The sequence below is a fragment of the Myxocyprinus asiaticus genome, chromosome 1, assembly GCF_019703515.2.
Source record: "Myxocyprinus asiaticus isolate MX2 ecotype Aquarium Trade chromosome 1, UBuf_Myxa_2, whole genome shotgun sequence".
Classification (NCBI taxonomy): Eukaryota; Metazoa; Chordata; class Actinopteri; order Cypriniformes; family Catostomidae; genus Myxocyprinus; species Myxocyprinus asiaticus.
This window is the reverse complement of record NC_059344.1, coordinates 43,740,674-43,768,661: the sequence shown is the minus strand read 5'-3', so window position 1 is coordinate 43,768,661 and position 27,988 is coordinate 43,740,674. Positions and strand designations below refer to the sequence as shown.

The 27,988-nt window shown below is 38.6% G+C and overlaps 2 protein-coding genes across 3 annotated transcripts in view; one reads left to right on the top strand and one right to left on the bottom strand.

The window, feature by feature from the left end:
- Positions 1 to 3,285: 3,285 nt before the first annotated feature.
- LOC127446130 (calphotin-like) lies at positions 3,286 to 8,595 on the bottom strand. Its single transcript, XM_051706805.1, has 2 exons — positions 8,411 to 8,595; positions 3,286 to 5,713 (listed from the first exon to the last, which is right to left on the bottom strand). Exon 2 carries the CDS (start codon positions 5,703 to 5,705, stop codon positions 4,071 to 4,073), a length of 1,635 nt encoding a protein of 544 aa, XP_051562765.1. The 5' UTR covers positions 5,706 to 5,713; positions 8,411 to 8,595; the 3' UTR covers positions 3,286 to 4,070.
- A 4,515-nt stretch (positions 8,596 to 13,110) lies between these two features.
- Positions 13,111 to 27,988, top strand: part of LOC127446141 (cytoplasmic dynein 1 light intermediate chain 2-like) — a 31,336-nt gene continuing 16,458 nt past the window's right edge. Inside the window, exons 1-4 of one of the 2 annotated variants that reach the window (XM_051706832.1) lie at positions 13,111 to 13,241; positions 13,867 to 13,940; positions 14,176 to 14,292; positions 14,653 to 14,883. In XM_051706832.1, the coding sequence (XP_051562792.1) occupies positions 13,147 to 13,241; positions 13,867 to 13,940; positions 14,176 to 14,292; positions 14,653 to 14,883 (517 nt within the window). In that variant the 5' untranslated portion in view covers positions 13,111 to 13,146. The remainder of the gene's footprint in view (positions 13,242 to 13,866; positions 13,941 to 14,175; positions 14,293 to 14,652; positions 14,884 to 27,988) is intronic. The other variant, XM_051706841.1, reaches the window with a different exon arrangement.

Below are 27,988 nucleotides of genomic sequence, written 5' to 3'. Positions count from 1 at the left end.
GGCCTTATGGGAAGAATTGCAAAGAAAAAGCCACTTTTGAAACAGAAAATCAAAACGAAAATGTTAGAGTGGGCAAAGAAACACAGACATTGGACAACAGATAATTGGAAAAGAGTGTTATGGATCTTAACCCCACTGAGCTTTTGTGGAATCAGTTAGACTGTAAGGTGCGTGAAATGTCACCTGAGTATCTGGACAAACTGACAGCTATAATGACAAGGATCTGCAAAGCTGTCATTGCTGCACATGGAGGATTTTTTGATGAGAACTCTTTGGAGTAGTTTAAGAAGTTCTTACCATTTTTTTCAAATTGTAATTTTTCATGTTATTAATGTCCTGACTTTACATTGTGATCAGTTGAATGCCACTTTGGTGAATAAAAGTACCACAAACTATAAGTAACTGTATTCCACTACAGTTACAATTTAAATAATTGGTATTTAGAATACAGTTACATTCATATCAGTTACATTCGAATATTTAGTCCTTTCAGATGGAAAAATTTATACATATAAATGATGCGATCCAAAGTGCATTTGAACAGCGGTGAAACACTTTCTTATGATGTGTTACATTCATACGAGCAGACAGAGAAGTAAGTTTGAAGTAAGTTTGGAGCAGAAGAAATAGAAATAAACCTTGTGTAAATTGTCAGCTTTACGCTAAGCTAAAATGCTATTTGTAGCCATTTTACGTGCATATGTTACCAGGCACGATCATATTGTTTTATCAAGTAAATTCACATTGGATCATAATTTCTTTTTTCTAGGACCTTTGATATTAGGGCAAAAATCATATTCTTGATAATAAATTTTGTATTGTTTTCCTGTAAAAATATCTAAAAATCCTTATCCTAGAAATCCTAGAAACAACACTGCATAAGATATTTAGGTTTTTCAGAGAATGTATTTTTAACATGTGTATTTTGTTTTACTGTACTGGCAGAGTTTTTATAGTCAAAACAAGTGAAAAAATCTACCAGTGCTGAAGAAGTAATCCAAAGTATTTAGAATACATTACTGACCTTGAGTAATCTAACGGAATACGTTACGAATTACATTTTACAGCATGTATTCTGTAATCTGTAGTGGAATACATTTCAAAAGTAACCCTCCCAACCCTGTTCATATGACATTTTGACATGGAATACAAAGGAGATGGCAGAATTAAAGTATAGCCTCAGTCACCATTTACTTTTATTGCATAGAAAAAGATGCAATGAAAGTGAATGGTGAGTAAAATAACATTCTGCCTAACATCTCCTTTTGGGTTCCACAGAAGAAAGTCATATAGGTTTGGAACATCATTTTTGGTTGCATTATCCCTTTAAGAGGAGGAGAAATGAAAGATTCCTTACATGTAGAAAAGGACAGGAAAGCATCTTCAGTTTTTTGCCAACACTCCGGTATAGAACACATAGTGCTAGTGTATCCAAGCACTGCAGCTGGAGCAGAACAAGTATGCACTGTGTAGAGAGTCTTTAAATCAAGATGCAAGCAGGGCCTTTCATCTGTTGAGCAAGAAAGCTAAGGAAAAGAGAGATAGAATAAGGGAGGAAGGGAGTGAGAGAGAGAGAGAGAGAGAGAGAACTGAAGGAATTTCGTTCCCCATGCACAGTAAAGTGGGATGAGGAAACTGGATACCTTGTGTTAAAAATTCCTAACTCTGGGACCTCTCCTCTCAAATCTGTCTCCACCAATGAATGCAGGCCCTGCAAACCAGAGACTTAAACACTGGTGATGTATTTTTAATGATAAACAGAGGTTTGAGTAAAAGCACATGTAAGACCATACATAGAAAAACATTTTTCAGACATTTCTTTTTCAAAAAAAACTTAGCTAAGGAATGCCACTACATAAAGTCTATATAACCAAAGTCTCAAAGGGATAGTTCACCCAAAAATGAAAAACAAATGGTCATCATTCACTCACCCTCATGTTGCAAACCCGTATGACTTTCTTTCTATTGTGGAACACAAAAGGAGATGTTTGGCAGAATGTTAGCCTTAGTCACCATTCACTTTCTTTACATCTTTTTTTCCGTACAGTGAAAGTAAATGGTGACTGAGGCTTACTTTCTGTCTAACATCTCATTTTGTGTTCCATGGAGGAAAGAAATTCATGGAGGCTTGGGACAACATGAGGGTAAGCTACTTTTGGAGTGAACTATCCCTTTAACCATAGGGTTTAACATGTTTCAGGACGTGTCGTTAAACACTTCCTATTCCTTCACATTTGACAAATGTTAAACAGAGGACAAGTTTAACAGTGACTCTAAAAAACACTGAAGCCAGTGAGTTCATCCACCCATCCCGCCTCCTGACCCCCACCCACCTCAGCTTTAGAGAACATTCCTTTCATAAATCTGTATGCCTGTGTGTGTGTGTTTTTAAGAAACACAAGAATTCGTGCTTGGTATGTGGAGGAGCTCATTATGGTGCTGGCGGAAGGCACTTGGGAACCCTAAGATATTTCCAGCATCTTCTCTTGTTATGCATTTCTCATGCTTGCCTCTGAACTCCCATCATACAAACAAACAAACAAACACAACACAGCATTTCAAAAGTCTACTGTAATAATTTCTGCACATTAGCACCTATGTGAGACAGACCCTCTTCTCTTTTAGAGTAGGTGAGGCTGCCATGTTTGCAGTGTTTATTTTTCGAGTTCTGTGAGTTCTTCGTGTTCCATGTTCTTCATTTGTGTGTGTATTCCTGAGGACTTTCTCCCTCTTTTCTCTATATAGGGGCTTTTGTGCCTCAGAGCATTTTAGAGTATGTACAGTGTATGAGTATGTGTCTATGTAAAAAAAAAAATGTCTGAAGTTAGAGGAGATATTATCTCGTTTGTCATGGCCACCCTTTCCCGCTCCATGCAGCATCAGAGCTCCTCCTTTCAAGCAAGAGACCATTCTCAGTCCTGTTCCCCCACTGCATAGGCAACAAATGCCTATAAATCTCTTCCCCTGATCTACTACATCATCCCTGCTGTAGATGGAGGGGTGAGATTAGCCTCTGAACAGACATTTGCATGCATGGCCATGTTGCTCAAAACAACCCGTGTCTGAGACCCAGCTGCACAAAACAAATTTACAAAGTCAATGACTCTTGGGACATCACTGGAATGGTGACCTGCCATTCAGCGTTACCAAACAAAATGGCTGGGTCTGAAAGTAACTGTTGCAGCTGTTCTTTACTAACTACTACTCTATTACTATATTAATTCAGTGGCAAAATATTGCACATGCTGCACAAATTTTATAAGAATAAAATGGATCTACTCTATGTATGAGCCAGCAAGATTGGGATCATACCTTTATTTGAAATAATCTTTTGAATATTACACAAGTTTCCACACTTGGATACCCATTCAGCACAACATTCAGAAAAATACAAGTGCAAAAATGAAAGAACCATTTGTTTAAGGTACAACATAGTGTTTTATTTTCTATGCCAAGCCATTAAGTTATAATGAACATTCCTCACTGTTTCTCCCATCATGAAAAGTTTAAAATGCTTCATCTTCAAATCTCCTTATTAGGCCTACAGGGTGACAGAATTGACATGTGGTCTAAATTACATTAAATACTATTAAATGCTAATCCAGTAAACCATTTTAATATGCATCAGACTCACACACAAAAGATTATTCATTCACTTCATTGTTACTGTCCAGTATTTCTGTTCTGCCATCTAGTTGTTTTTATTCCTTTTTCTGTTCATATGTAATCATCATCTCTCTGGCTTACATATTCACCAGGCCTGCAAGCTCACCCTCTCCAATGACAGCAGGACACAGGGCACAAAGACTTCAACACTGCTCGCTCTCTCACTCACTCTCTCCCTCCCATTTCTTTCACCCTCACTATTTTATTCTTTCTCTTAGCTCTTGGGTGGTTTTATTTCTTTTTGGTTAACCAGAAAATTCCTCTTGCCTGAGAGAACACAACAGGCATTTTTGATATTCATTTTCAGAAAGCCTATGTTGTCAGATGATTGTTTTGTTTGTTTGCATCAATATGGGATTCACATTTAAGGTTTGTTTCTCAGATTAAGTCGACAGCCTGACTCACTATGGCACCTCTACCATGTCACCAATCGGAGCTGGAACTTGAATGTCAGCAGCCAAACTCAAATCCTTTTTCAGTTCACAGTCACTCTGCTCCTGAGGGGGTTCTTTGTCATTCACACCGTTTACACATTCCTCAGCCAGAGGCATGGGGATGTCCATGGGGACTGCCTCTGGTGCTTGGTCGTGGCATTCCCCATTTACTTCAAGGGGAGCCACCACAGATTCCTCTACTGGGCCAGCACTCTCACACACTCCATTATCCAGCTTGAGATCTGTGACAGTCGGTGCAGTTTCCTCGGGGGAGATCTCATTGGATGAGGTTGATTCTAAGATGACGATCTCAGGGACGGGCTTATCTATGCTCTTTTGCTCTGGTGCAGGTTCAGGTAAGGTTGGCTCTGGGGATGGCTCTGGTGTTGCTTGTGTTAATGTGGCCTCAAGAGGTGCAGCAGTTTGAGACTCAGGCTCTGTGATTGGTGTGGAAGGCACAGCTGCCTCTACCTCTGCCACACTCAATGCCTCAGAATCAGGCTCAGGCACTGGGGCAGCCTCAGCAACTTGCTCTGGAGCTGCTGCCTCAGTGATACTCTCTGATTCTGGCATAGCTTCTGTGGATTTTGTCATTTCACTGGACACTTCATTGGCTTTTGCAAACTTCTCAACAGCTTTCTCAACTACCTGCTCTGTACCAGGTTCCACTGGCGAAGATACTGGCTCCACTGGGACAGCTGCTGGCTCCTCGGGTGCAGCTGCAGATTCCTCTGCCTCTGGGGCAGCTGCTGGTTCCTCAGGCTCTGCTACTGGTGCCTTCAGCACAGTTACTGGTTCCTCGGATATTGTTACAGGTTTCTCCACTACTGAAGCCTCTGGCACAGCTGCAAGTTCTTCATGTGTGGCTAGAGGTTCCTCTGTCACTGGTGCCTCCGGCACAGATGATGGATCCTCAAGTGCAGCTGCAGGTTTCTCTGTTACTGGTGCCTCTTGTTCCTTAGGTGCAACTGCAGGTTCCTCTGTCACTGGTGCCTCTGACGCTGCAGCTGGTTCCTCAGGTGCAGCTGCAGGTTTCTCTGCCACAGGTTGCTCTTGAACAGCTGCTGGTTCCTCAGGTACAGCAGCAGGTTCCTCCGTTACTGGTGCCTCTGGCACAGCAGCTGGTTCCTTGGCTGCTGATGGCTCAGGTGCAGCTGCTGGTGCCTCTGGTGTAGCTGCTGGTACCTCTGATACTGGTGCCACCGATGCAGATGCTGGAACCTCTGCGGCTGGTGCTTCTGATGCAGATGCTGGTATTTCTGCTGCTTGTGACTCTGGCACATCTGCTTGTTTAACAGCTGCTGTTTCCTCTGATGGAGCAGTAGATGCCTCTTTTGCTGATTCTTCAGGTGAAGCATCATCCTTCTTTACTTCTGGCTGTGTTGTTGAGAGAGAGGCAGTCTGCTCAGCTGGTGCTTCAGACTCCACCACTGGCGCTGCAGCACTTTTCACTGTAGCCTCTTGGGGCCCTGCCTCTGCCTCAGTCACAGGTGCCTCTGCCTTCTTCTCAGCTGGGTCAACTGCCGCCACAGGACTCTCCTCTTTCTTCTCTTTAGGGTCACTGACATCGTATCCCTTCTTCCGTTTGCTAAGCTTGCCTCCCATGATGTGTCCTGCGGGAACGGAAGAACATCTTATGTCAGTTATGAACAATAGTGTATTTCAGTATGTTTGTACACAGGTTAGTCTAAAAGTCATCCACTGGCAAAAGGACAACATTTTGGAACTTCATTATGAATATGAAATTGTAAAATGTACAACTGCACAAGTCTGTCCACAGACTTGCCCTGTATCTCCTTCTGAAGGGCACTAAGTCAGTCATTTCTATCCTAAAGCAATCTTTGCCAAGGACTTTGAATACAGTCCAAACTCTGAGGAGGAGGATGTGTCTTAAGGACAAACTGTGACTTGGTGGAATTTCACTTAGTTCTTGTAGACTCTCTATCAGACTCCTACATGAACCACTCTGAAATCTTAGGTGGAAGTGAACATTCAGGATTATGCAAAACCCATTGCTACAGTGTTAAAACAGCACACACTGCTTGTATATAATGGAGCAGAAGGACCAATAAACTATCTACACTACAACACTTTTAACCTCTGAACCCTTGAAATCCTTCCAATTTCAAAAGAGACTTATCAAATGCATTGTATTATGTCTTTAACCTCTCATTCTAGCAATCAGTGTACAAGTACAGTATACTACAAATAAAACAATCTTGAAACAGTGGTTTAGTTTCTGTTAGTCTCTGTTAAAACAAAATGCATATTTCATGTTAAGTATTCGGTCGGTAAACCAGTTAAGCTTGGTGAAGTAAAGATGCGATTCAGGGGAAAGGCTGATTAGATAACATGCAGCTGTATGAGACATGCTTCCTACTTTTGTCAATTGACTCTAGCTAGTGGCACAATAAAGGGAACCCGCATTTATCTGAGCAATCCAGTGCAGCTCAGACAACAATGACACACACACACACACACACACACACACACACACACACACACACACACGTATATATATAAGTGGGAAAATAGAGCAGATGGATGTAACTCAATTCATTAGACCATTCTTTGTAAACTTCTACAACATTTTGTTTTACAGAGTGTCTGACAAGAGACCTACTTACTATAACAGGTTGATATGTTTCATTATAATACATTGGAATTTATATGGAATTACTGAGCCTACTGTGAGAGGTGATTTAAAAATGTATGTTTCATTCAAAATTCAGGCAGCACAGAAGCGTCACAGATTAGATATTTAGTTATTTTTTAAACCTGCATGCAGATATTACATCTGACAATTGCAGCACGGTGGGGTTACAATGGGAGCTGTCCGTAGTGCTGCACTGGTGCATACAAGACTGTAATCCCAGTCATGCATCAGTCCGACCTGCAAATGAGTCAGAACTGCTCAAATTTACTGCCTGTGTCTGCTCTTACTGAAGGCACTTTTACCTCCAGCAGTTTTCATTACAGCCACTTACAGCGCTCTTTGTCAATACGTTAAACAGCCTCCGTTATTTCCAGTAAATATTACTCAATTGCGTATAGGCTATGTAATAAAAATTAAAAAAAATCTCCTAATTACAGTGTCCATGTTGACCGGTGAAACGTCAAGTCAAGAATTCAGAGTAGCGCCATATTTAGCCTATTTATTTATTTATTTATTTATTGTCTGCTGATTTTTATCATTATTATTATTATTATTATTTCTTTATTTTTCTTAATTTTTTTGAAAGACGTTTTTCTATATTTCGTCAGCAGAACGAGCAGCACCAATTAAAACAGCAGTACAACCCATTGTACGAATACCCCTCACAGCCTCCTTTTCATTCCCCTCAAAAATGTTATATGCCGCTATTCTGAATATAAGGTCTATACCGTTTAAAGCAGTGTGATTTTCGCTATATAATAACTATTAGCCTAAATGAATAAATGATTAATCATTACCAATAGCACATACTGAATACTGGTACTGTGCCAAGATTTGATTTACCCTGAGTGTGCAAAACGCAAATACTATCGGAAAAAGTTAACACTGATTGTAACCTCGTGCGTATGACACCTGTAATTTATGTTTTGTCGATTTATTTATGTGGTCTAGTGGAAAAGAGAATAAATAGCATAAAATTTTGAACTAAAACACATTTCGAGAGAGAGAGAGAGTGATTTGATGTACCCCACCCCCACACCCCCCACTATGATCGCTCTGTTCTTATCGACCAGCTCCTCGAAACGCCTGAAAGAGCATTTCATAATAGGCTAGTGCAAATAAATGCTTTCAATTTCCTTAAAAAAACCTGAAAGCCCATAGAAAGACAACCGTGAAGAAAGAACGAAATACAAGGGCTAACCTACCTGTAACGCACAGCTTCATCAAAAAGTATTAATAAATAAATGTAAAATGGCATAACTTACTGATAAGTCTTTGTCATCCCAAATATATTCAGAAGAGTATTCACAAGAATATTCAGAAAGTCATGTCTTACAACGGTATCGTTACGTCTGAACAACATTAAATGTGATATTACTAAAGTGTCATTCACACATTGTTAGAAAACAGCTAGGCCTATACAATATTTTTCACGTTTAGTTATTGAATAAAATGCATATGGGATGCTTTTCTTGTACATTTTTTAGTTGACATGAGTGACAGATGAAAATAACGAGAACAAAGGACGGCTCATCCAGTCTGCGTTGAACAAGATCTCCTTCGACCGGGTCCCAATAAAACGCTTTGTTCGGTTAGTGCAATTTCCCCCGGTATTCGAAAAGTCACAATAAAATCCGGTCGACTTTTTGCTAACCTGGTTCTCTGCTGCTGTGAACTCGGGTGCGTTGGCTGCACTTTCTTCTCTCCAGTAGTGAATGTGATCCAGCTGCACCCAATCCTACTCTACTCACTCCTCGAGGTCCACTCTGCGACTGGGCGTTTTTTTCTCTGTTCACCCCTCCTGTTAAACCAACGGTTTGGGGGACATCTGTCGATATCACAGACTCTCCTGCTCACTGCCCACAATCCATATACCCTCCCTCTCCTCCTCCTCCTCCTCCCTTCCCTTTCCCCTCACGTTGGGTGCATATTTTGCTAGATTAGATGGACTTTATAATGGGTTTTTCTTTCACTTTTTGAAATGATTACTATAGCAACCGTATTCCTTTGACTTGAAAGTTGGTGAATTTGCCTTTTCCACCTGTCTGGTTTTAACATGCATTTCTCCTTCGCTCCTTCCCATGTCTGAAGGAGAGGAGGAAGACGAGAAAGTGATAAGCAGGGCCCTTAAATTTGGTTGCCTCAAGAATGTACAGTTTTGTTTAAACAGTGTAAAGACTTCCAAGCACAGACCCTGTTATTGGTTGTTATTTGGGTAAAAGAAGAACAACTATGTAACCACTGCTTAATGAATGTGAAAGACGTTTTGGTATTTCGGATCATGTAATATTGCCTACACCTTTAAACCAGGGTCAATTATTTTCTAAATCTCCAGAATACTGTTTCTAATTACTCAATACAGTATGTGCCACACACTGCTCCAAACGGTAGTGAAGTTAGGCCACAAGGCCATCACTAATATTGCTTTCCACTTAAAGTGGCCTGACACATGCCATGGCACCCTTGTGTTATTTGGCTGCTTGGTGTTAATAGGATAGTACTGGCAAATGTTCAGTGACATTTTGATTGTTACATATATGAGCTCTAGAGGTATGTAATATATGAAAATTCAAAATATACATTAAAAAAAAAGAAGCGTATCATCAAGAAGATGAAGACTTCATCGAAGTCTTCAAACCCAACTATTATTAGGCTATTCATCATTCCACATTCTAGCGCTCTGTCAGTGCTCTACTGATAACATTGGCCACTGTTGTATCTTATGTGCCAAACAGCCATTATTAAAAATGCATTGTAACAGAAAGGTAGTCACTGAATGCCAACTTGTTGGGTTGCACAATGTTGCTACAATAAGTGATTAGACATCATTATGAGAGATATAAAAAAATAGAAAAATACAGAATATTAGACCTGCTATTACAATAAGGTGAAGAGTAGGATGAGAGACAGTCCATGATGCATCTTGTGAAACTCAGCCTAGGGCAAAGAAGGCCAGTTGTGTCAATAATTATAACTCAGTCCTTATGTAGACAAGCCAATAATATGTTTTTTTCTTCCGTTCTTCATCACAGGCTCATGATTAAATCACACAGAGTGGAGGAATGAACCACTGCCGCCCTATCATCGCTGCTAGACACATGGAATGCGATGAAACATGGTCATGAGAAAATAGTTTCCTCTCTGTAGTTCTGCATGTTTTACAGCGTCAAGATGAGAAATCAAACAATGTAATGCAGAAAATACACTAGAAGGTTTTTACCTCTTTCAGACTCTTAGTATAATATGAGTGCTCCTACTCTCATGTCAAAAATGGAATAAACGTTTTGATTCTTGACGGTGTTGGTGATTCAAACTCAAGCATAAAAAGTGCACATAATGTTTCCATTTTGGACGCACAGTGGGAATGTTGGTAATTTGTTAAAATGCCCAGCTATTCTGGGCAGAGTTCAAGGTTACCAAGTTCCCAGACTACATGTGCTGAAAGGTTTATGATCTGTGAGCTTTGTGCCCTATAGAATGTTTGGCAAACAAAGCACATGCCATTAATCATATGTCTCCTGCAAACAACAACAACAACAACAACAACAACAACAACAAAAGAGTGTTCACTCTAGTCTAAATGGTCTAAAAGACAGTAGCCTCTAGTGGCAGAACAATGATGGTGCGTCATCATCAATGGCCTGCTCTTGTCTGCATTTAACTCAAAGTCCTCTGAACAGCATGATGAGGAGGTAAATGTTGATGACTGACAAGATGACAAAAAGAACATTTAAAAACAGTCATTAATTTTTGTCGCACAACTACAAATGACAGCTTTATGAAAGGTAATATAAACATATCCTACCTAAAACCTAACCTAAATGAGGTGCAGACAGAACTGAGTTTAAATTTTTAATTTTAAAGATCTACGTTTAGAAATAAACTCCATCACCGTAATGAGAGGAGCTCACTTTAGGCTTAACCCTTACATCAGAAAAGGTTGTTGGCCTAAAACTTTATTCCTTTCCAGTTATTAAAACAACCACCTTTCTCATATCAGAAAAATAACGTTTTCTGTTATCTTGCCAGCAGGGGTTTCATGGCTAAGGAATAAAAGGGAGACAGTCAAGTTACAGGCCTGTATGCACGACTCAGGTTTTTGGCATGCTAATTCTCCCAGGAGATCCCAGCCTTACCCCTTCACTCTTGCCAGTAAACCACAAATTCAGAGCTCTGGCCTGCCCAGCCATATGGAGCAGCCTGAGGGAAAAGCCTCTTGTCATAATTGTGGCAGTGCATCAGCTGTTGTCTCTCACTCCAATTGGGCCTGATTGAGTTGGTTCCACCACAGGGACCACCATTATCTTCAGTGATCTCAGCACTTATAAGCACACATCCATTTGTTATGTGTTTTCTTTTTTTTTTTTTTTTTTTAATTGTTTTAATGATTGTTCCAGTGTTTTGTCTATTGTTACTTTAAGTTGCTACTAGTCTCTTCATTGAATGTTTGCATAACTGGTTTTAGACATCATGGTTTGGTGGGTAGTTGACACAACATGTCCATTGGTATTTCTTTTGTAATCAACATGAAGATTTTAGGTTCATTTTATATTACTATGATTTATATGAATGTAGAAGGGAAAGTGAATATCTTACGGCCTGTAACTGGTCACTGTTTCTTTTAAGGTTTTTATGAGTTTTGATAAAATTTTTGCCTTCACTGGTTCATTTTAAATGGTCCTGCAGTGTGAGGATTATTATTTTTTTTTTTTTCATAAAAGGAAAAGTCCCAAAAGCTGCATAAATAAGAATGATAAAATAATTTTCTAAATGCTGTTTAAAGGAATAGTTCATCCAAAAATGAAAATTCTCTCATCATTTACTCACCCTCATGCCATACCAAATGTGTATGACTTTCTCTCTTCTGCAGAACACAAACAAAGATTTTTAGAAGAATATTTCAACTCTGTTGGTCCATACAATGCAAGTGAATGGTGGCCTAGAACTTTAAAGCTCCAAAAAGCACATAAATGCAGAATAAAAGCAATCCATAAGACTCCAGTGGTTAAATTAATATCTTCTGAAGTGATATGATAAGTGTGGGTGAGAAACAGATCAATATATATATATATGTATATCACCACCTACTGGGCATATCGCTTCTGAAGACATAGAAAACATTTGGAGTCTTATGGATTACTTTTATGCTGCCTTTATATGCTTTTTTGAGCTTCAAAGTTCTAGGCCACCATTCACTTGCATTGTATAGACCAACAGAACTGAAACATTCTTCTAAAAATCTGTTTGTGTCTCGCAGAAGAAAGTGTCACTCACATCTAGGCATGAGTGTGCGTAAATTACGTGATAATTTTCAGTTTTCGTTGAACTATTCCTTTCAATTTGTTTTAGACATAATATAGCATGTCACATCGCAGAACATGTCAACTTCCCAAAAGTATTTTATGTCAACTACACTTGAACGCATAAAAGCTAATCCAAGAGATCTTTCCACCGGCAGATGTCATCAGTGCATTATTTCTGTCTCTTCTCTCCAGAAGTTCCGATTAAGGACGTTGATAATTTTTCACAACGAGTTTCTCGTTCTCGCTACACCATACACTATTCTGTATATTTCATTGCTGTTAAAAATAAAAATAAAAATGTTAGAAGAGGATTTCCAATTCAGGGCGCGACCGGTTCAGAAAACCGTAGTCTGTGCCTTGTTCATTTGAAGCTGAGTGTGGATCAGTGTCCTCTCGTCACATTCCGAGCTTCACCACGTCAATGGAAACCAGACAGCTGACCTCAGTTCAGCCCGCGTGTCAGACGCACTGACAGTTGTTATCGCGCGGCAAAGTCTGAAATGACATCATTCAAGCCAACGCGGATTGTGATGCCTTTTCAAACGCCTGATCGTAATAACAAAGAGTGGGGCAAATATTATATAAAAAAAATAAATTAAAAAAAAATAAAAACATTTTTTTGCGTTCTACACATAATTTTAATTAAACAACGTAATTCTAATTAGTGTGGTCTTAGGAAGTGTTCAGTGGCATGTTAATCTCCCTTGTGTCTTTGTTAAGTTTTCTTTCTGCTTTTCTTTTTTTTAAGGGAGCGGTTCGCGAATTATGAATCGTACTATGCTGAAAGCTTTCTTCATAAAAAAAAATAAAAAAATAAAAATAAATAAAAATACCTTACTTCATGAATATTCATTTGACTTTGCTTCGTGACTTTTCTGGGGCATCCTGTCATGTGTCTAATCAATATTCATGAATCAATCCATGCGCCCGCGTCCCAACGTCTGCCTTTACTGGGTGAATGTCGCGTCATGTAATTAATATTCATAAGCTATGCCTTCGCCGTAGTAGGATTGGTAGTTCGCTGTACGGCTCATGTGAGGTCCTCAGGCGCTCAGTGTGCACCTTCCTTTGTGGCTCTCCATTCAAGATGGCTCCCGTTTTAGAGAAGAAGCTACTGGGCGCAGTCGGGACGGGCGACACTATGGATAACAGCAACGAGGATGATGAAGGACAAAACCTCTGGTACGCTCGCACCTTCAAAGTGTCCAGAAGAGCGCCTGATTTAGCAGGGAGTGAGTTTATTTGACAGTGTGATGTGCTGCTTTGTCATCAGCCAGGTGCTGCCCGGTTCAGACGCCGGTCCCGGATGAGCCCCAAACACTTCACATAAACTTAAAAACACAGACTGGGTCGGGGTAATTTAGCGTTTAACAACCAGATAAATATTTAAGAAAGCTTTCGAAGTGTCAGGGTGTAGCATGCCTGAGATAATGTTGTCTTGTCAGGCGCATTGGTCATACTTTTGAGAACTTCTGAGTCTTAAAAGTCATCTCGGATGGGGCTTTGCATCTTTGACACTGTACAGTATATTTATGGATTGTGATTTGTTTTATTGGAAGTGTCACAAAGCTGACTTTTGATATCTGTTTCTGATGCTATCTAACGGACACGCATTACTTGTTTACGAGCTTAATTTTGACAACTGTCTCTATCTCTCTCTGGGATGTTCAGGTGATATTGTATCACCTAGCCTAGTTACTGGTATCTGCAGGTTGTCACTTGTCAAAAGTAAACATCCAACTACTGACATATCAAAGACTTTACCTACTGATGCAAAGTGATCATTTTTATGTTTGTCATTTTTCAGGTCTTCAATTCTCAGCGAAGTTTCAACACGTTCAAGCTCTAAATTGCCATCTGGGAAAAATATATTAGTTTTTGGTATGTGCTTATTGCTAAATTTTGTTCACAATCTGAATTCACAGCTTCTCAAAAGTAGTATGTGTTTGACTGGTAAAGAGAGCATGTGCAAACTTCAATAATATCTTTGAATATGGTGTACAAAGCTGGTATTAAGTTCAGCAAGATCATGAAGCTGAAATCAGTTGTTATTTGGTGCACATGTAGCCTATGTCATGAAATTTTAGTAATGTGATTTCTAGTGATATTTTTATAGGGGAGGATGGATCAGGAAAGACGACACTCATGGCAAAACTCCAAGGAGCAGAGCACAATAAGAAAGGTAGAGGGCTGGAATACTTGTACCTGAATGTCCAGGATGAAGACAGAGATGGTAAGTGCTGCCAAAGTGAGAGAAAGATGATGATAATGAAGCGGGACAGAGAGCTCTTTATTCCTAACCTGACTTGTTTTTTCTCAGTTTGTGACCAGCTGTGAATTTTGAATGATCCTTAGGACACAATTAATCTTACAAATTTAAAACCTGACGTTTTTTCATTCAAAAAAGAAACAGATGCACTTGCATGCACTATAATTTGGCATATTTGGGAAATACCTTTGACTTATCATACTTCTTTAATTACAGAGTAATAATAACAGGTCGATAGTAAAATATATGATAGTTTGCAAAAAATGCTCACAATTTATTTTTATTTAAAGAAAAAAAAATTACAATGAAATAACACTCTTCCAGATTTGACCCGCTGCAACGTGTGGATCCTTGATGGAGACCTGTACCACAAAGGCTTGCTGAAGTTTGCAGTGACCACTGAGTCGCTGAAGGACGTTCTGGCTGTTTTTGTGGTGGACATGTCACGGCCTTGGACCATCATGGAGTCGCTGCAGAAGTGGGCCAGTGTCCTGCGGGAGCACGTGGACAAACTGAAGATCCCACCTGAGGAAATGAGAGAGATGGAGCAGACGAGTGAGTGTTTTTGGGATCAATTATTGAAAAAGGATGTGGCAATGTAAACGCTATAGGACAATGGCAATAAGTAACATTTCTATGTTAATGTATGTCGTAGCATGTGCATAGCCTCTTCCTTAGAACTCTTTCATGTGTTGTCCAATAATCTTTTAGTAGTGGTTGAAGGATATTTACTCAGCCAGTAGAAAACTGGTAAATGCTTTACCATGTCAGACAGATGTTGGTGGTATGGTTTGCTATTTGTCTCTGACTGTAAAGGAATTCTGTTTCTCTTCTGGTGGGTTTTGATTAATACTTTGTACACAATGCTCATTAAATGCTCAAATGATTTCATAACCGCAACAAATGAATCAGTTGAGTGGAGGTCTTTGATATTCCTCATAATGCAAAGAGGAAGCGGAACATTGCTTCTGTCACACTTAAAGAGCAGGTGTGGAGGTCAAGCTTTGGTTGGCTCCATATGTTTTTTGTAGATATAGTGGGGAATGTTGATGTTGCTTTATATGCTTTAAGTAGAATTCTGTTTTGTTTAATGATTTTTGTTTACTCTGAGTCCTAATCCACTTTTATTGAGAGTTACAAGAACATCGGGCTGCCTGTAGGCTGGGTTTAATGACACTCTGCTTATGAAGCACACTTTGTCCTTTGAATTTGCATGACCTTTCAGTCAGATCCATGCTGTTGGAATCTGAGCGATCACTAGGGCTGTCACGATTATTAAATTTGGCTGACTATTAATTGTCAAACAAATAATTGCGATTATGATGATTAATTTGCTGTTTTAGGGCGGTGACGATTCATTGTCATATCATTTTAAGGTGTGCTTTTTTCTGCATGTGTGCTTCACACACCTTATGAAGTCATTTTTACATATTTAACTTCAAATATAAAAATCAAATAATAAAATAGGAATAAGCTATGATTTCCTTTTAAAGCTTTAAAGGGGACCTATTATGCAAAATTCACTTTTACATGGTGTTTGAACATAAATGTGAGTCGGCAGTGTGTGTACACAACCACCCTACAATGTAAAAAGTCCACCCACTCCTTTCTTATATTTCTATTAATCTAAAACAGTATCTCAAAATGACTGGTTTTCGTATCCTCTCTAAAGTGACGACACTTTATAGCAGGCCACGCCCATGACTGGTGACGGACTCCACCCTATTAACATAGATCCTCCCCTGAGTGATCGACACACAGTCCGCCATTTTTTTCCGCGCTGGAGCAGCTACAGTGAGAAGAATAAGGTTTGAGGTTTAAGGTTGCTCATACATATAAGGCTGAACTCCGGTATTTACGGTGTCAGTCATATTGGTTCTGATTTGTTGTTGCTATAGTATCAGAAACACGAGCTGTAAAGGCACAGCCCTCTTCCGGAAAGGGGGCGGGGAGCAGCAGCTCATTTGCATTTAAAGAGACACACGAAAACAGCGTGTTTTTGATTCCACCCAAAAAGAGGCATTTACAACATGGTATAATAAATTATCCGTGCGGTATTTTGAGCTGAAACTTCACAGACACATTCTGGGGACACCTGAGACTTATATTACATCTTGTAAAAAGGGGCATAATAGGTCTCCTTTAAAAACGTATGAATGACGTGAAAAATAATGTTTTAAATATCAAAATATTCCTAAATACTTAAAATATGTCTCTCTTTTTGGTCAGCTTTAGTTTTGGCCAATTTTACATTTACACTTTTTTTTAACATATATATATATATATATATATATATATATATATATATATATATATATAAACAGTTGTGCTCAAAAGTTTGCATACCCTGGCAGAAATTGTGAAATTTTGGCATTGACTTTGAAAATATGACTGATCATGCAGTCTTTTATTTAAGGATAGTGATCATAGGAAGCCATTTATTATCACATAGTTGTTTGGCTCCTTCTTAAATCATAATGATAACAGAAATCTCCCAAATGGCCCTGATCAAAAGTTTACATACCCTTGAATGTTTGGCCTTGTTACAGACACACAAGGTGACACACACAGGTTTAAATGGCAATTAAAGGTTAATTTCCCACACCTGTGGCTTTTTACATTGCAGTTAGTGTCTGTGTATAAATAGTCAATGAGATTATTAGCTCTCATGTGGATGCACTGAGCAGGCTAGATACTGAGCCGTGGGGAGCAGAAAAGAACTGTCAAAAGACCTGTGTAACAAGGTAATAGAACATTATAAAGATGGAAAAGCATATAAAAAGATATCTAAAGCCTTGAAAATGCCAGTCAGTACTGTTCAATCACTTATTAAGAAGTGGAAAATTCGGGGATCTCTTGATGCACTTTTTATTTACAGTATTTATTTTATGCACATTAGTTGAAAATGGAATGCTCTTTTTTGAAATGTTCTATGTAATAATATAACGGTGCTGAATGGTTTATGTATTTATTGCGTCCTCTTGTGGACTAAGGAATCAACATCAGTTTAAAAATCAGCTTACTTTAATATTCGAATATTAGTTCATATATATTAATATTTATATATTTATTTCATTTAAAAATGTACAATATATTTCCATGTTTCAGTCAGTACTGTTTATTTTTGTTATAAAGTTCAGCACTATTTTACTTTGAGTGTTATTTTTTCATTCAGTATCAATTTTAAAAACTATCGGTTGATTAATCGGTTATTGGCAGGTACTGCCCAACTTAGTTATCAGTATTGGTAAAATCCACTATCGGTCAACCTGTACTTACTTACCCTTTTCTGTGTAAAGTTATAGGCTAGCCAATTTTACAGCTTCGTTGCCATGATGATTTAATGTCAACAAATCCTAAAACCCTAAAACGACTAAAAATAATACACAAGTTTTAACAGAAGAATTAATGCAAATGCTTTTATACAATTATAAGCTTCAAATTTCTGCCTTTAAACCTTCAAAATAATTGGCCACATTCACTTCAATTGTAGTGCCTTACTGTAACTTTGATTTTTGCTTTTTTTCTTTTAAAGGAAAGGAGGAATACATTTTTGTGGTAATCAACATTACGCCACAAATGCTGTCTATTGAGCTTAACTTGTATTGAACCCGGAATATTCCTTTAAAGCTTCTTTAGTGTTTGAGATGATTCTAAATGTCTTTGTAGTGATGTCTTGAAATGAGATGCAGAGTGCTTAGACATAAAGTGAGAGGCTATTTCTGAGGATGACTGTGCTTGTGCCATATAAACAGAGCTGTGAGAGCAGAAAGGGGAAGTGGCTTGAGGATGGTATTTTGTTTTCGCTTGCATATGAAATATCAAGCCTACTGGTTTTAGAATGTATCTGAACAGCTGTTTAAGATCAATAGTAGCTCTGCATGTCCCAATGTAACCAACAAAATGGTGATCAGACTCCTAATAATTGTATAGATTATATAGGCTTAAACAGGATTCAGTGAAGGTGTGATGATATCATTATCTATAGTTTTTGACCTGTCCACCCTGTTCGTCATTTGCTCACTGCTGTTGTTTAGTTGTTTGTGTATGGAATCTAGGACTTTATTTTTTTTTTATGATTAAATGCATGATTATCCACTAATACCATGCAAATGTTGGTTTGTTGAGTTAGTGCCCAAACGGACTGACATACTAAGATTCTCCAAGCTGCCCTCAGTATTCTAAAAAACAGACCCACCCAGAAACAAGGCCAGTGCTTCCTTAAGCACAACTGAAATCAACTTATGAGGCAACTGCAGCCATGCATCTCTTTTCCCATATGACTGGAGTCGGTGATGTCATCACTGTAGTGGGAAAGAGAGTTCAAGCTCTCTTACAAGGCATTCCATCATGGTTTGCTCAGTCAGACATTCCTGACATTCGGCTTGTGGCTCTGCAGGGCTCCAGACTAAAAAAATTACTTCGGAGCCATTGGCTCCTAAACTGTAACATTAAGGAGCCAAAAGGCTGTTTTTAGTCACCCAATCACAGAATTGCTCGATTTAGATTGTTGTTCAGAAACAAGATAGAAAGCAGAAGAAAAGGAAGACAGTTGATAACTCATTAGTCTGAGGTCTAATAAACAGTATACAGTATATAGTTGAGAAGATAAGTTTGCATTCCCTTTTGTCTCAAATGTTCACACTCCTTTCATAATTTATACAAATATAAGAGGTCAAATATTTTTATTTATTTAATACTGCTCTTCACAATCTACATTACAGATAATTACATATAGTATGCATTTAGTAGTTTGTTGTCTTCTTGAGCATCAATGAATGTTTGCACCTTGTGTAATAGTTGTGAACAAGTCCCTCAATTGTTCTAAGTGTCAAAAGCTTGATCTCATATATATATATATCTCATATATATAATATAATATAATATTATATTATATATATATATTAGTTTTACAACAAGACCATGACCTTATTCATTCTAGTGCCATCTTTGGGAGGATGACAACGAGGCTGTGAGGGATAGACTTACCATCTCTTCAATGGGCTGTACTGCAATTTAAAGTTTCTTTCGATCATTCCGTGGACAAAACATTGATAAAATATCTGTCCAAGACATTGTGTATACAAAGAACTCCAGACAACATGAGTTGTGGAAAATCAGATGTGATCTAGGAGCTTTATACAGCTTTACACCATACGTGCCATTGAAGAGACTGTAAGTCTATCCCTCACAGCTTCGTTGTCATTCCCATAAAAAAAAATAAAAGATGGCACTAGAGTGAATAAGGTTGATCACCTTAGTCTTTTACTGTTACCGGATGGCCCAGACACAGAGACTACAAGAGTGCAAATTGAATGAAATCTCAGATGCAGATTATTGTGCTACTCCAATCCCAATCAATAATTACCAGAAGAAAAAAAGTGGGACACAATACAGGACTTTTAATTATAAAGAAGCCTGAAATACACATGGGACTCTTACTTTGAAATGTCTGCACTCCCAGTTGTGAACTCACTGACAGATGATTAGTTGAGAAAGTGAATCTGATTCAAACTGCTAACCTGAGCTCCAGAGTTCAAATCCTCAGTTCTTTTCGGGTGATTTATGAAAAAGATCTGATTCAAAGGAATCATTTGGCCACGACACACTCGCGCTGGGTTTGTTGTTGTTGCGTGTGGTGCAGCGAGCTCATCAGAAACAGAACGGGTGAAAAGCGGCGCGAGATACACTGGTGCTCTAAAGATGTATTCAATAACACACAACATGATATCTGATGAAACCGCATATGAACGCACACAACCCGACTGTCGCCAATGGTGACTAGATTTTAAATCATAGTCGCAATAAATTATTTTTGGTCGCATTCTGGAGCTCTGCTCTGTGTTGGACATGAGCGCAACACTCAAGTAGGAACCAAAACAGTTTAACTGAGCAGCCCTTCGCAAGCCACTGTGATAAAACATATCCTTTTACAGCTCTTAGTCAGCTAACACACTGCTTGAACATTTGCTTTAAATGTAGAGAAGTCTAAAAGCACTTTGGCAACCCTTTCCTGTGCTAGGTATGGGTCATGCTCTCTTGAATATAGAAATGGCACAGTATTGGTGTTAAATATTTTGTAGCCATTGATTCATGGCAACTTAACATGATTCATACTTGCAGATGCACACTGGATATGTACCGTCCCCACCCTTGTTTGAGGAAGCTGGTCAAAGTCGACAAGAGAAAGTGATTGTAAAGCTGTGCTCCTCTTCATTAGATTGAGGTTATTGCAGACAGAATCAGTTCATTTTGACCAAGAATGTTGGTGGAGGCTACAGGGTAAATTCATCACACCGTTTCACAGTCAGTACGTTTATATGTGCAGTGATAGAGCGTCTGTCTTCATCTGTTTGTCCAAGTATACAGTACATGATAATGCGTAATTGAGTATTTGAAGGAAGGACGTCTGCTGAGGAAATGTTAAGTACATCATGTCACCTATCACCTCTATCTTTCGGAGTATGTGCATAGCGCCAAGGTTAATTGTGGTCCAGTTAACATGTATATAGACCATTTCAAGGATGTAAACCATAACAAAGGAATTAGAACGCTTCAGCACATGTCTGGTGCTGAAACATTTCCAGTCTCTGCATTTGTATAACCCAGAACTGTCAAAATAAAATGACTAGCGTGTACTTTTAGAGTCTAGCTAATACAGAACCAAAAAGATATGTGCAAAAACTGAAAATAAACAATGAGGTGTCATTACTCAATCCTTCAAATAAGACTCAACACATTTTCTTGAAGAACATCAAATGTTTTCTTGAAGTGACTTATCTAGACATGTTGTTGATACTGAGTGCATCTACGCGATAGAGGTGGTGAAAGTGTATTGTAGTTTAGATGCTCATAATTATTTCCTCAGCGATAAGGTTGGGAATATTGGATCACTCGTATTATAATCAGTGAAGCTGTTAATGCTGACAGCATGTGACTTGCAGACAAGATAAGGGGTTTTTCTTTTTAATTCTAAAAAAACTTTCTTTGTCTCTTCTGCTTGGCTTCTATGCTACTTCAGCTACTCTGAGATCTGGCAGTGCGATACTGCAGATATTGTTGACTTTTGTGTGACAAAATACTTATGTTCCTCTTTTGTTAGTTGCTTTGGTTGAAAGTGTCTGCTAAATGACTAAATGCGTTGCAAATGAATTGTGCATGTTCATTCATTATAATGGGAGCGATCTATAGTCACATTTAGAGCACGTAAAGAAACACTGTGACTTAACCTTTTCATGAGTAGGGTATAAATTCCTCTGCAGTGCCCCCTGGAATGAGTTATTTTTGCACGTAACACTGCACAGCCGGTAGAGGGGGGTAGAGTGTAGACGAGCATTTTTTTTAAATTTTATTTCAATATTTGATTTCTTGTCATAAAAAAATACTGTATATATATATATATATATATATATATATATATATATATATATATATATATATATATATATATATATATATATATATATATCTTAGTAAAGATGTGAACAAATGGGTTATGTCTGCTGTACTGTTTTTGTTTTATTTATTTCATGTTTATAGCTGTAAAAAAACAAATGAACAAATAATATCAGCGGTCCGGTTTGCCTATGCAAATGTCTGACATCTCAGACATTTTGTGTGTGTGTGTGTGTGTGAGAGAGACGAGCGCTTATGTAAACAAACTTGGCTGCTTGTATCGGATCATCACACTCGATAAGCATGTTTTCACTGTGAATATACAAGTTTTAAACTGTTATTGTGATGCTTTTTTGATGGTTTGGCTCTCTGTTTCAGAAAACAAACATTATATTCCTGAAAAGACTGTTTGAGTTGCTGTTTTTGTGAATGAAAACTGCATCTGCACCTAATCAGCACGTGGCTGCATGCATGGGAAGATCGCGTTTAGATATGATGGCTGTGCATATACAAGCTGTGAACTGTTATCGTGGTACTTTGACATTTAGGCTGTTTGTTACATAAAATAAACATATGTGCTTAAAGACTCTTTGATTAGCTGTTTGTTTAACGAATGTATTCACTATGTATAATTGATGTATTCACTGTGCGTATAAGAGCTGTAAACTTTTAATCATGGTACTTTGGTGATGAGTTTGATGTATGTATATAAAATATACTTATTCTGTGGTTTAAAAGACTGCATGAGTAACTGTTTGAGCAAATATAAATAACATACGCTTGACCAGTGCAGCCTGTGTCGGCGTGAAAGCCAATTTGAATCTGGCAGCTTGTAACGTAACTGGCTGTTGCAGAAACACATATATGTGACCCTACTCTGCGGGGCTCAGTTATTAACCATCACATATGTGTGACAGTACGTATGAAAGGGTTAACTAGCTGAACTCCACCTACCTATCAAACTGTTAGTTGGCAAAAATGTCATTCACCTACCAGAGATAAGATGTGTGCTACAGTTGTTAGTATTGCACGTGTCCAGCCGTCTCGCTTGACTACTGGGTTTTATGCATTTGTGATTGTTTTTTTGTTTTGTTTTTAGCAATCTAAATACTTACATTTCCGTTAGTTTCAGGCATCCAGGGAGCAACATGGTCCACATTTAAAAAAATTATTTTTTATTACAATCATATTAAAGGAACAGTTCACCCAAAAATGAAAATTCTCTCATCGTTTACTCACCCTCATGCCATCCCAAATGTGTTTGACTGTCTTTCTTCAGCAGAACACAAACAAAGATTTTTGGAAGAATATTTCACCTCCGTAGGTCCATAAAATGCAAGCGAATGGGTGCCAAATTTTCAAAGCTCCAAAAAGCACATAGAATCCTTTATTTTTGTCACACATTATACATTTTTGCATATATACAGTGAAATACTTTTTTTCACATATCCCAGCTAAGCTGGGGTCAGAGTGCAGGGTCAGCCATGATACGGCGCCCCTGGAGCAGATGGGGTCAAGGGCCCAACAGTGGCATCTTGGCGGTGTTGCGGCTTGAATCCCTGACCTTCTGGTCAGTAACCCAGAGCCTTAACTGCTGAGCCACCACTGCCCCACATATAGCCATCATAAAAGTAATCCATTCAGCTCCAGTGGATTAATTAATGTCTTCTAAAGCTAAACGCTAGGTGTGTAAGTAATAGATCAATATTTAAAACTTTTTTTTTACTAAAAATGTTCGCTTCCGGCTAGCTCGTTGACGATGGTGGAGTTCAAACTTCCTCTTATGTTACGCAAGCGCAAAAGTCTGCTCTTCATACATATTCATATGTAGATACCTCATTAGCAGCTGTTCCCAGCGCTCGACAATAAGGACTGCCTGATGGCCCTGGGCCAGTGTGAGAAAGATTCGGCCAGTTGCTAGAACTGTCACTTGCCCGACCGGGCCAGTGCTGCATTTATAACATTAGTGCAAGAAAACAACAAGTGAGAGAGCACAAAAATTACACAGAGCGAACGAAGTCTTCTAACCGAGGAGCGAGCGCGAGGATATTTATCTCGCAAAGACGCACAAATGCACAGTCGTGTGCACGCACAAGATCGTACAGACACTGAGCGCACTCTCCTAGCACTGTCCTCACTCTTTTCCAAGTGTCTTAGCAGCAGCAATTAACAATGTGTAGAAAATAGCAGGTAAAAATCCCACTTAATGAATTTTGTAGTGGGATTTAACATCTCGTGCAACACTAAGTATACCCGCACATTCCGTGTTCACAGTGTGCGAAATCCCCACATTTTTCGTTACATGTTGGTGAAAAGTAGTAATCCACACATTGGAACACAAGAAATCAACAGTTTCTTTCTATAGGACTGAAAATCCATGTCTCTCCGTGCATATGTCTCATCATCATCTCTCTCCGTGCAGCGTAGACTGTTTAACCTGCATGTGCTCTCGTAAAGGGACAGAGCACTAGTTTTATTCCCACTGTAAAAAAACAAACATATTTTCTCTCATTAATTCGCCTTTAGAGATGAAGCACCAACGAATGAGACGTAATAAACTTTGTTAAACCCCAGTTATACACGTATATGGAAATCACAAGCTGCTCAGTATCGAAAATATAAGTATACATTTAATTAGGCAATGTTTCAAAACGTAAACATTAATTCGACATGATAATGGAGTTTGATATGAAAAGAAGTAAGATCACTATGGCTATTAGGCTATTATTATCAGAGCTGTTCAGCTGCAGGGTGAAGATGAATATTTGAAACAGTCTACTTCATATCATCCTCATAAAACACCTGTTACATGTGTCATTTCTGGACCATACAGGTATTTTTGTTTATGTTCTTTGTATATCAGTCTTCTTTGGGTTGCCTGATTTCATGTTATATACACATTGTTAATTCACAGATTAGGCCTAATATCTACCTACTGTATATTACACATCACAACCAATTTAATAGCAAGTCTGTTCTCTCAGCCAATAATCAAATCTTTAACTCAGTGAATAATCTTTGATCCTTCTTGTGAAAACCCTACACATGGGTAAAAGTTGCATGACAGCATGACTAAACGTGTGACCGAAAACCCATCATCTCCTCCACAGAACTCTTGGCTTAAGAACACGTGTATATGGCAGGACGGCTGAGGTTAATATGATGTATTTATGAATTTATATCTGTAAAGCACATATATGGGATTACATAAGGCATAAATCATATCTTGCAAATTATAAATGTGATTCAATTTTGGGGGACTTTGTATTTTTTATTTTTTTCTTCCTTTTTTCTCCCCAATTTGGTGGTCTAGTGACTCGCTTCAATCTGGGTAGCGGAGGACGAATCTCAGTTGCCTCCGTGTCTGAGACCATCAGTCCGTGCATTTTATCACGTGGCTTGTCGAGCGCGTTACCGTGGATACATAGTGTGTGTGGAGGCCCACACTATTCTCCATGGCATCCAGGTACAACTCGCCACGTGCCCCACCGAGAGCGAACCACATTATAGTGACCACAAGGAGGTTACCCCATGTGACACTCCCCTCCCTAGCAACCGGGCCAATTTGGCTGGCTGGAGTCACTCAGCACGCCCTCGATTCGAACTCGCGACTCCAGGTGTGGTAGTCAGCATCTTTACTCGCTGAGCTATCCAGGCCCCTGGGGGGCATTGTATTAAAAACATAAGATATGTAAAAAATATTTATCTTTGGACATTTTTTAAAGCCATGATGGTAAAAACAGCTATTTGTCATTTTTGTGTTGGGGCCAGTGAAAATTTTGGCAGGGCCAGTAAAAATCTGAAGCACTGGCCCAACTGGGCCAGTAGAAAAAATCCTTAGCATTGAGCCCTGTGTTCCTATGGACCACAATACTGCTTCCACTAGTGATGCATTGAAATGAATTGTTTTTTGGCCGAAACCAAAAAATTCTGAAGACACTGGGCTGAAAACTGAAACCAAAAACTGAAAATGCTTTTTATATATTTATACACTACCGGTCAAAAGTTTTGAAACTCTTGACCGAAATGTTTCCCATGATCTTAATAATCTTTTGATCTGAAGGCATGTGCTTAAATGTTTGAAATTAGTTTTGTAGACAAAAATATAATTGTGCCACCATATTAATTTATTTCATTATAAATCTAAAATTTAATAAAAAATAAAATAAAAAAAAAACATTTTTGAAATTGCACAAAAATACCTCAGAATTTTGCTCTAAACGTGATATTTGCATATAATTAAGAGAAACTGTGCGTACTGTAAAATAACAGTATGTAGTGAAACTGTAAAACAACATGTGAAATAACATTAAGGTTGATTTCCTTGCAGTGTCGACGGTCATTGGGTTCCGAGAAGGGTTTGATTCTGGTAAGGGGCGGGGTCTGTCAGTCACACACTTTCCATTCCTAGTCCAAGACGTGAGAGGGGTGATGGCTTTCTTCATAATTCCCATAGTTCCATTTGTTATTCCATAGTTTTAATGACTTTACTATTATTCTAAAATGTGAAAAAAAATTATAATAAAGAATAAGTGTTTTAAAACTTTTGACCGGTAGTGTGTGTGTGTGTGTGTGTGTGTGTGTGTGTGTGTGTGTGTGTGTGTGTGTGTATAATACACATTATATTATATTTTTATTGGAATAATTGTCTGTCTGTCTGTTTGTCTATCTATCTTATACTTATATAACAACTGTCTTTTGCCTAACATAAGCAAATATTTACCATACAGAGTGCTAATAAAGTACTTATGAATACACAACAAATGACAAAAGCATACCTTCCTTTTCTAATAGTTTTTCTTGTATCTGTCCATCAGCCATGTTGCCACGATGTACGTCTCAATTATAAGCACGATCTTTTGGCAATCAATATATATTTAAACATTAGCTGCTGTTTACATCTTTTCACATAAAGTGCTGCATTTTCTTCATTGTCGTTAGTGTCTCTGTTAATTGATTTTAAAGTAACAGTTTTTGTCCAAATTTTTGGTCAAGATTTTTGGCTTTTTTCTCTTTCAGCCGAAAACCGAAAATAGCATTTTTGGTCAAATTTTCAGCTGCCGAAATTTCAGTGCATCCCTAGTTTCCACACAAAAGCAGTTTATGCAGTGTTCTGAGCAAGGAGCTTGTTCTGAGGCATCTGCTCCACTTACTCACTTGCATTCAAACCGATTCAAACAGCTCTCCTTGTTGACCGTTCCAAGAAGGCACCGCAGTTGAAGTATCCAAACCCACCGAATGAGGCATCTGCGTATGAGTTTCTATGCTCCTCTGTTGTAAACACCACTGCTCTTCTGTATTTCTTCATATTTCACACGTTTCAGCATGTATTTGATCCTCGTGAATTTTTAGTAAAAAACTTTCAAATATTGTTCTATTTCTTACACCTAGTGTTTTGTTTCAGAAGACATTAATCATGTGTAATAGAACCAATTAAGAGAGAGATTCATGAGTAATCACATGGTTAATGAGAAATTGTAGTCAGATTATGTGTTAAACCTGTCACTTGAAGGCAGCTGGGATAATTTAAGCAGAACTGGAGTTGTGTTTCTTTAACAGTACGTTCAAAAAAATGAATAGCTTGCTTGGCTTTCTGGGTCATCTGGCGCTGCATTCTTAAGGTTCCTGAGGAAGTTCCTCGCCTTCCCCCTCATAGCACCTCCTGAATCTAAAGCCTAGTGCACACTACATGACTCAAGCTCATCTTCTCTGATGTTTTTAGTCAACGACTGGTCTGGGACGAGAAATGTCAGGTCTCACGACCAATGGTTGGTAGTGGGCGCACTCCTGTGACATGCCAAGACTAGTTGCAGTCACTATGACAGATTTCAAAGCAGCTTCATATCTAGACGTCTTGTCATCAGGTGCATGCGCACTGTTGCGACGAGCTAGAGACTGACAATGAGCCACAGCCAACGAAATATAAAGAGAGCGCAAGAGGAGAGAAAGGTATTGGGAAGCAGGAGACAAAAAATAATTCGAAAATAAAATAAAAACTGAATGATCACGCCGAAAGACTGCAGTAAAACTCACTGTCTTTATTATTTTCAGCTGTTTTTCTTATTTTTGCAAATAAGTGCTAAAATGGGTGCAAGTCTTTCATGTTTGCTGACATTATCATGAATAAACTGTGCAAGTTTGTGATTGAATTTTTGTTATGATGCATTTTGGGTGGTCCATTTGAAATGGGACGACATGAAAGACAGCTGTGAAGGGGTCCAATCTGTTTTGAGATTTGTCCACTTCAAATACTTTCAGACATTGG